The 7,848-nt window shown below is 66.8% G+C and overlaps 1 protein-coding gene across 2 annotated transcripts; it reads right to left on the reverse strand.

The window, feature by feature from the left end:
* Positions 1 to 3,247: 3,247 nt before the first annotated feature.
* NPTX1 (neuronal pentraxin 1) lies at positions 3,248 to 7,213 on the reverse strand. 2 transcript variants are annotated; one of them, XR_010081973.1, is made up of 6 exons: positions 6,717 to 7,213; positions 6,229 to 6,436; positions 5,538 to 5,782; positions 5,258 to 5,437; positions 4,196 to 5,150; positions 3,248 to 3,940 (listed from the first exon to the last, which is right to left on the reverse strand). XR_010081973.1 is itself a non-coding variant. In XM_063409630.1 (5 exons), exons 1-5 carry the CDS (start codon positions 7,161 to 7,163, stop codon positions 4,929 to 4,931), a joined length of 1,302 nt encoding a protein of 433 aa, XP_063265700.1. In that variant the 5' UTR covers positions 7,164 to 7,213; the 3' UTR covers positions 3,988 to 4,928. The 2 variants fall into 2 exon arrangements, 1 of the variants encoding a protein (XP_063265700.1); XM_063409630.1 differs by lacking the exon at positions 3,248 to 3,940 and having other exon boundaries at positions 3,988 to 5,150.
* Positions 7,214 to 7,848: the final 635 nt, after the last annotated feature.

Here is a 7,848-nt window from a genome sequence, read left to right on the forward strand (position 1 = left end):
TGTCCCCGGGGAGCCTCGGGAGCTCCTTGGCAGCCGGGACCCTCCCCGTGGTGCCCGGCGGGCTGAGCCCCCCGGGCCTTGCTCGGGGGTTCGTGTTGGAGCTGCAGCCCCCAGGGATCATCCCTGGGGACGCTGCTGCTCCAGGCCTGCCTGGGCTGCGGGCGGCGGGGAAGGGGATGCACAAACCCCGTCAGCTCCCCTCGGGAGGGAGGGCAGGGCCCGGCCTTGCCGTGGTTTCCCCGCCACGGCCCTGCCCGGGCGGGGGCTGAGCCCCCCTCGCTGCTCGGGGCTCTCCCGCGTGTTTAACGCGGGCTCTGGAGCCCTGTGCTCCTGCAGCCGGCGCGGCGTGACACATTCACTGCTAATTAATCCAGCACCAGCATTTGTTAAGTGCCTGGCGCGCCTCGGGCGCTGCCGGTGATGATGCTCTGGGACGCTGCTGGTCCCGGTGCCGCAGGCGCTCCCGTGCAGGCGGGGATGTGGGAAAGGCCGTTTCAGGACACGCCGTCTCTGCTTTCCGGGCGTGTTTGGCTGTAAAACACAGCGTATTTCATTTCCCGTCTCCCCATCACCTCCTCTCTCCCCTCGGAGGAGCTGTCCCGAGCGGTGGGAGCAGGAGGCAGCAGGATGCAGAGGCCGGCGAGGCGCTTCCCTGCCATGTGAGTGCCCAGAGCAGCCGGATCAGAGCTGCAAATCCCAGCTGCGTCCTGCCCTTAAGGACTCTCCCTCGCCCCCGTCGGTATTTCTGAGCCATCTCCCGAGTCCCGGGGCCTGTCCTCACGCAGCCCAAGATCTCCATCTGCTCTGCTGCTCTAAAAGCTCCTGGATTTAGTGCTCCGGGGCGGAACGCGCTCCCTGATCCCGGCGCTGGCGGGGCTGGTGCCACCGCACAGCTCCCGGGGCAGCGGGAGGTGTCAGCACGGTGTGAGATGGGTGGGTCGGGCTGCTCCGCGCCTCTCCCGGATCCTCCCCGCTTCCCGCAGGAGCTGGCACCGCTGGGACACGCCTGGAGCTGCGGCAGTGCCGAGCTGGGACGGGGACACGGACAGGGAGGGACAGGGACGGCCCCGGCTGCGGCTGCTCTCCCTCTCCTCTCTCTGCCTGAGCTGTGCCCACGGGATTTTGGGGGGCTAAGAGGAGTCCGAGGGTCCCTCGGGGGAACCCTGGAGTGGTTTGTTACCTGCTGGGTGCGGGAGTTCCTGCAGCTCCCTCAGGCACCACCCGCAGCCTCCCCCGCCCTGCCCCTGCCGTGCCCTGGGGCTGGGCCCAGCCCCACTTCCACCGCAGTAGGGTTTGCCAGACAGCCCAGAAAAGACCCGAAGCTCTTGTTGGTGTCATTTTGTTATTGCAGCACCAGCCCTGCCTGCGGGATGGAGCATCTGTTCCCTCTCCTGCAGCAGCGGGTGGGCACTGGGATCTCACCTTGGCACGGGGAGGGCCCGAGGGCGTTGTGGGCACCCCAGGGCCAAGGCCCTGCTCGGGGCTGGGGGCTGAGAGCGAGGCAGGAGCTGCCACCCGTTCATGGGTATAAATAGCATCCCCTGGCGAGGATGTGGGCTGTTCCCAGTGACACTGAGCCCAGCAGCCCGTCCTTGGAGCAGCTGGTTTTTGGGGGCGGGGGGGGGACGGCGTCTGCGTCTCTGGCGAGGGCTGAGCTGCTGCGAGGGCTGGGGGCACTGCCAGGGCTCTGCAGCGCCTTCGGGAGCCTGGGGACACAGGCTGCCAACCCCTGCTCTGAATCCCTCCTGCACTTGGGGGGCATCTGGGGAAGGGGGAACTCGTGGCTGCACCCTTCTCCTCAGCACCCCCTCAGTGCCCGCTGTGCCCTGTCCTGCCCCCTGAGCCATGGCAGTCCCCTGAGCCGTGGCAGTCCCCTGCCTCCTCTCTGAGTGTGGGTGAGGGACGGGTGGCACATCACACTCAGCTGTGGGGTACACTGAACTGCCCTGAAACAGTTCTGCTATCTCACCTTTCCTCTTTGTCTCACCTTTCCTCTTTGTCTCACCTTTCCTCTGGCCCCCAGCAGATTCCTGATGCCGACTGTCCCCTCCCCAGGATGCCCAGCATTTGTCACTCTGCTCCTGTCTGTGGCTTTTTGGTGTGAAAACCAGGCCTGGTTCCCAGCCCTGCAGTTTGGCTCGAGGCATCTCCCTTCCCTTGCCCTGTATTCCAATGGCTGTGGCTTGAGGCATCCTGGAAAGGACGTGGAGCATCCCCAGGATCAAACGCTCCCCTCTGAAGAAGAGGCTCTGTGGGGGTGGCAGGGGCTGGCTGAAGGGCGGGACCCCGGGGTGGCTGTGACAGGGGGGTGGCGGGTGACCCGTCAGGGACGCCTTTACCGCGGGCTGCAGTGACTGGAGGGGTTCTTGGCAAGAGGCAGCAGCAGAGGCTGCAGGACCCGCACTGACCCTGCCTGTGGCCATCCCCAGCTCCCCGCAGCTGAGACTGAGCAGCGAAGGCTGTGCTGAGCTCCCTCAGCCGCTCCCTCGGGGCTGTCACCGTGGGGGGACTGTCACCGTGTCCCCGAGCCCTGCCCGTGCCCGAGGCGGCAGCGCTGGGCTGGATCCTGGATCTGGGGCTGCATCCACACCACTCCCGGCCCAGCTGCAGTGGGAGGGGGCGGTCCGGGGGGGCTTTGTGGAGCTCGGTTTGGGCTGGTTCCAAGGAATAAATGATGATTTTCCTCCTTGTATCTCTGATGCCATTCACGTGGCACGGCCGGTGTGGGTCGGGGGAAGCCGCAGCACTCGGGGACAGGGCTGGGGACACCGCGCTGGCTGTCCCTGCCTGTGGCACCCGCGCTGATTCCCCCGGGAGCGCTGCCTTCCAGGAACCGCGTCTGGAGCCCAGCCCGGCTCCCGAGGGACCAGCGGGGCCGGGGAGGGAGTGGAGCCAGCCTGGCCCGGGGTTTGTGGTGGTGCCCACGCCGGGAGCATCTCCTGCAGGGCCCCGGGGGTGCCACTGTCCCCTGCACCAGCCTGGCAGGACCCGGAGGGAGCCTCCAGCCAGTGGCCCGAGGAAAAAATGCATCAGTTCGTGTGCTGTGTTACATAAACCAAAGAAAGACGTGGTTTGAGGGTACAGGAGAAGGAGACAGCCTGGCAGAGACTCTCAGGGAGTGCCTGAGCCAGCTCCGAGAGGAACTGGGCAGAAATTTCTGCTTCATGCAGGCATGAAACCTTCCTGTGGAAAAAGACAAGCTGCTGAGCACTGGCTGCTCAGGGAACAGACGTGAGAGAAACCGGTGTCTTTCTTCACGCTTTATTGTGTAAAAATAAAGTCAACAATTCATGTAATCCCAGCAATAAAATGGAAAAAGCATGAGAATCCGTAGAAACAGTGCATTGTCAGAACTGCCGATGCGCGGGGCGCCGGGACCCCTTCAAATCCCAAAGGAGACAGAGCCGGGAGTAGGAAAAATGTACAGCTTTGGTTAGCAAAAGAATGACAAATTAAGATACATTAATTCTCTCCCCTACTGTACACTATGTACACTGTGTTGACATCACACCCTTTCATGGTTTTTTGGCAAATCCAACGCACCTGGGGCTGGAGGTTGACCCCGTGCCGCGGTCTCGTTGTTGTTCTCAGCAGGTTGTGCCTGTGCTCGCCGATGTGATCAGGGGCTTGGGAGGAACTGACGTTAACTCTCGGTGGTTCGGGGATTTTTTTCTTGCACCAGGAGCACGGCTGGGGATGCGCTGCCCTGAGCCGTGCCGGGGTCTCGCTCGGGGGGTGCTGCTGCCGGGGCCGGCTCCGTGCCCGGCCCGGGGGAGCTCCCGGCTCCCCGGACCCCTCCGCTCCGCCCGTCTCTTTGCCGCATCTTTGGAGTTGGTCGTGAGGCTCTGGAGCCCCGGGTGAATTCTCTGCCTCATCCTCCGCTGCCGCCCAGGGCTGCCCTGGGGGGGCAGGAGGGGGGCTGGGGAGTGATTTCTGCAATCTGTAGTACAAACCAGGAGTTTAGAAAAGGAAACCATACAAAATGCATCTGTTATCTCAAAATACGCTTCTTTATCTCTTTTTATCCTGCAGAATCTCAAAGCACTTTTTTTTTTTTTTCCTCAGGGAGCGCTGATAATTCTATATATTTTTTAAATCTTCATAAAAATACCCTTTTTATTTTATTGGTAATAAACTTCCCTTTACAGTAAGAGAAACAAGAGAGTGTATTATCAAAAGCAGAAAGGCTTCAGACCTGTCAGTGGGAGCTGGGCCGGAGGGGACGGTAAAGGCTATTTTGTCACCAGCTACGGCGCGTAGGAGCCTCGGGGGGCTGCAGGCGGCGGGGCCGGGGGTACCTGAGTGCGGCAGGTCGGGGAGCGGGGCCGGGGGCGGTCCGGCCGGGGGTCCCGCCCCGGTGCCCGCCGCAGCCCGGGGCTATGGCTGTGGTGCTCGGGAGCGGCGCCGGCCGGGCAGGGGCGCGGGGCTGCCCCGGGAGGGGCGGCGGCTCCTCCGGGGCGGGGAGCGGGGGGCTCGCCCCTCCTCGGGGTCCCGGCTGCGGCGGCGGCCCCGGGCTGGGGCGCAGCTGCGGGGGAAGGTGGCGCGACTTCCCCCCAGCCCTGGGGGCAGCACCCTCCCGGGGGGATGAGGCTGGACAGAGAGGAGCCCCGAGGGGGCTCCGGGCCGGGCCTCGCAGCCTTTTCAGGCGCCGGTGGCCGAGGAAAGCGGCGGCGAAGCGGGGGCCGGGCCGGGGGGCGGCGGGGGGGCGCAGCCGCGCCAGGCCAAGGCACGCAGGCGTTGAAGGACGTTGGCAAGACACAAACCGGAGGGTCGTGGGGCTCCGGGGGCGGGCGCCCCGCTGCCGGGGCATCCCTGCTCCCGGGACAAGTCGGGTGGCTTCGTTCTCGGTTGTTTTTGCGCAAAAAAAGGAGGAGAAAAAAATAAATAAAAGAACCCGCTGAGGAGGTTTCTCTCGCTTGTCCGTGGCCCTAGTTGAGCTGGCGACAGGCCTCGAAAGTCCACTTGGTGGCCCCGCCGTAGATGTCGATGTTGGCCTCAGCCCAGGCGATGACGTTGCCCGCGAGTGCCTTGGAGCTGCAGGTGGCCAGGCCGTACACCTCCCCCGGGCTCAGCTTGCGGTCCCACACGTTGAAGTGGGCCAGCTCCCCCACGAAGGCCTGCGTGGCGTCGAACCCTCCGCCCAGCGTGTCCTGCGGGGGAGCCGCGGTCAGCGGGACCCGCGGCCGGGGGCACCCCCCGAGCCCGTCCCCTCTGGGGCACCCCCCGAGCGGGGACCCCCCGGCCCCCCAGCCCTTACCTGCTCCTGGCCCAGCACCAGGACGCCCTGGGGCTTGATGGGGTGGTAGGGGGCCAGGTTCTCGCCGTTGCCCGTCTGCGTGCCGTCCTGGTAGGCTTCCCACACGCCGTCCCGCGTGGTCCAGGTGACACAGATGTGGTGCCACTTGCCGTCGTTGATGGCAAAGGGCAGCTTGGCCACCTGCGGGCAGCGGGTCAGGGTGGTGCCCACGGGAGCCCCCCGCGCTTCCCCCCAGCCCGTGCCCCCCGCCCAGCGCCTCTCCGCGCCCCCGGGGCCGTACCTTGTCATTGATGAGGATCTCCATGGGGTTGTTGCCCCACTCGATGAGCACCAGCTCGTTGGCCTGCCCGGGCACGGCGTAGGAGAAGGGGGTGCCCATGCCGGGGGAGGCGCTGGATTTGATCCACATGCAGATGCTGAAGGCGTACATCTCGGGCAGGCTCTTCTTCACCTTGGCGTACATGTAGTTGGTGCGCAGGGGGAAGGTGAGCTGGAACCTGTCCGGGGGCCGGTTGTCCTTCTGGCCTGTGGGGGAGCGGGGGCGGTGGGCTCCTGCCGGGCCCCTGTCTGCCCCTCTGGGGGTTCCCCCCCTCCCCACCCCGTTATGTAACGGGCCTTGAGATGGCAGCGAGGAGCAAATCCCTCCGGCGCCGCGCGGCTCCCTAATCCCCGGGGCGGGCAGCGCCCGGAGCATCCCCGGCTGCGGAGCCCGGGCAGCGGCTGCCTCAGGAATCACCGAGCCGGGGTTTGGGCCGGGAGGGACCTTAACGATCAGCCAGTTCCAAGCCCTGCCACGGGGAAAGCCAACCCGGGGGACAGGGACCGCTCCGGGGTGGGCAGCGGGACGGGCTCGGCAGATCCGCCCGCGGGAGCGGCTCTGCATCGTCCGGCAGCGCCCGGTCCCCATCGGCGGGGGAGCTCCGGGAGCCGGCCCGGGGGTCCCGCGGGCGGGGGTGGGCAGCGCCCGGTACCTTTCTCCAGGTCGCTGATGCGCTGGTGCAGCGAGGTGAGGGTGCTCTCGATCTTGCCGCGCTCCTCGGACTCGTTGCGGGGGCTGAGCTTGCCCTCCTCCAGGCTGTTCACCCGCGACAGCACCTGCTTCTCCAGGTCATCGATCTTGTTCTGCAGGATGTCCTTCAGGTTGTTGGTCTGGCTGGAGGAGTTCATCCTGCTGAACTGCTGCAAGGGGCGAGCAGAGGAGCGGGCTGTTACCGCCGGGCAGCGGCTCCCGGTGCCCGGTGCGGGCTCCCCGGTGCCCGGTGCCCGGCTCCGCGGGCTCCCCGGTGCCCCGTGCCCTGCTCCGCGGGTCTCCCGGCGTCCGATGTCGGGCTGCCCGGCTCCCCCGGCGCCCAGCTCCCGGTGCCCCGCTCCGCGCTCCCCGGGCACGGATGCGCGGCTGCCCCGGCTCCCCGCGTCTCCCGGTGCCTGGCTGTGCGGCTCCCCGGCTCTCCTCGCGTACCTCCAGGTTCTCCAGCCGGGTTTTCAGGGACTGCAGCGTCTGCCCCAGCTGGCTGAGGGTCTCGGCGGCGGCCGGCCGTGACAGGTCGCCCATGGTGTTCTTGGAAAAGCCCTTCCTGCCCTTCCCCTCGCCGGGCAGGTCCAGCACGCTCTGGCTCTCGCAGCGGCCCAGCTTGGCCGTGAGCTCGCGGATCGTCTCCTTCTGGTTCATGATGGTCTCCTTCTGCTGCAGCACCGTCTCCCGCAGCTGCAGCACGGTGCCCTTCAGCTCCTCGGCCGAGCCGGTGCCCAGCGCCGAGGCCGCGCACACGTCCCCGTCCAGCGGCACCGAGGTGCAGATGAAGCGCGTCTGCCCCAGGCCCTGGCCCAGCGCCGGCCCCAGCGCCGGCCCCAGCAGCAGCAGCAGCAGCGGCAGGAGGCGGCGGCTGCCGGGCGGCCCCGCGGCCATGGCTCCGCTCGGCTCCGCTCGCTCCGGGCCGGCTCCGGCTCCGCTGCGGCGCCGCCGCTTTTATCGCGGCCGGGCGGGGCCGCCGGGGCGTCACGGAGCGCGGGATCCCGGCCCGCGGGGGGGCCGCGTGGGAGCGCGGCGGCAGCGAGTGATGAGAGAGCGTGCGGTGCTGGCTGTGCGAGAGTGAGAGTCTGTCCGTGTGTCTGTGTGTCCCTGTGTGTCTGTGTGTGTCCGTGTGTCCCTGTGTGTCTGTGTGTGTCCGTGTGTGTCCCTGTGTCCGTGTGTGTCTGTGTGTCTGTGTGTCCTGTGTGCCCCTGTGCCCCTGTGTCCGTGTGTGTCCGTGTGCCCGTGTGTGTCCGTGTGTGTGTCCCTGTGTGTCCGTGTGTCCCTGTGTGTGTCCGTCTGTCCCCGTGTGTGCGGGGCTCGCGTGTGCCCGTGGGCGGGAGCGCGCGTGGGCAGAGCAGACTGTGCAGGGAGGGGCTGCGGGCGCGGGGACGTGCGGGGAGCGTGCGGGGGATGAGTGTGTGTGTGCGGGGGTGTGTGCAGGCTGTGCGTGCCTGTACAGGTGTGTGCAGTGTGTCCATACAGGTGTGTGCAGTGTGCCCGTGCAGGTGTGTGCAGTGTGCCCGTGCAGGTGTGTGCAGTGTGCCCGTACAGGTGTGTGCAGTGTGTCCATACAGGTGTG

This window comes from Prinia subflava, chromosome 12 (genome assembly GCF_021018805.1).
Source record: "Prinia subflava isolate CZ2003 ecotype Zambia chromosome 12, Cam_Psub_1.2, whole genome shotgun sequence".
NCBI lineage: Eukaryota > Metazoa > Chordata > Aves > Passeriformes > Cisticolidae > Prinia > Prinia subflava.

Excerpts from the sequence above, each read along its gene's own strand:
- NPTX1 (XM_063409630.1), bottom strand. The coding sequence starts at position 7,163 with ATGGCCGCGGGGCCGCCCGGCAGCCGCCGCCTCCTGCCGCTGCTGCTG. Across the intron at positions 6,437-6,716 it reads CCCGGCTGGAGAACCTGGAG|CAGTTCAGCAGGATGAACTC; the intron begins GTACGCGAGGAG and ends CGCCCCTTGCAG. Across the intron at positions 5,783-6,228 it reads CATCAGCGACCTGGAGAAAG|GCCAGAAGGACAACCGGCCC; the intron begins GTACCGGGCGCT and ends GCTCCCCCACAG.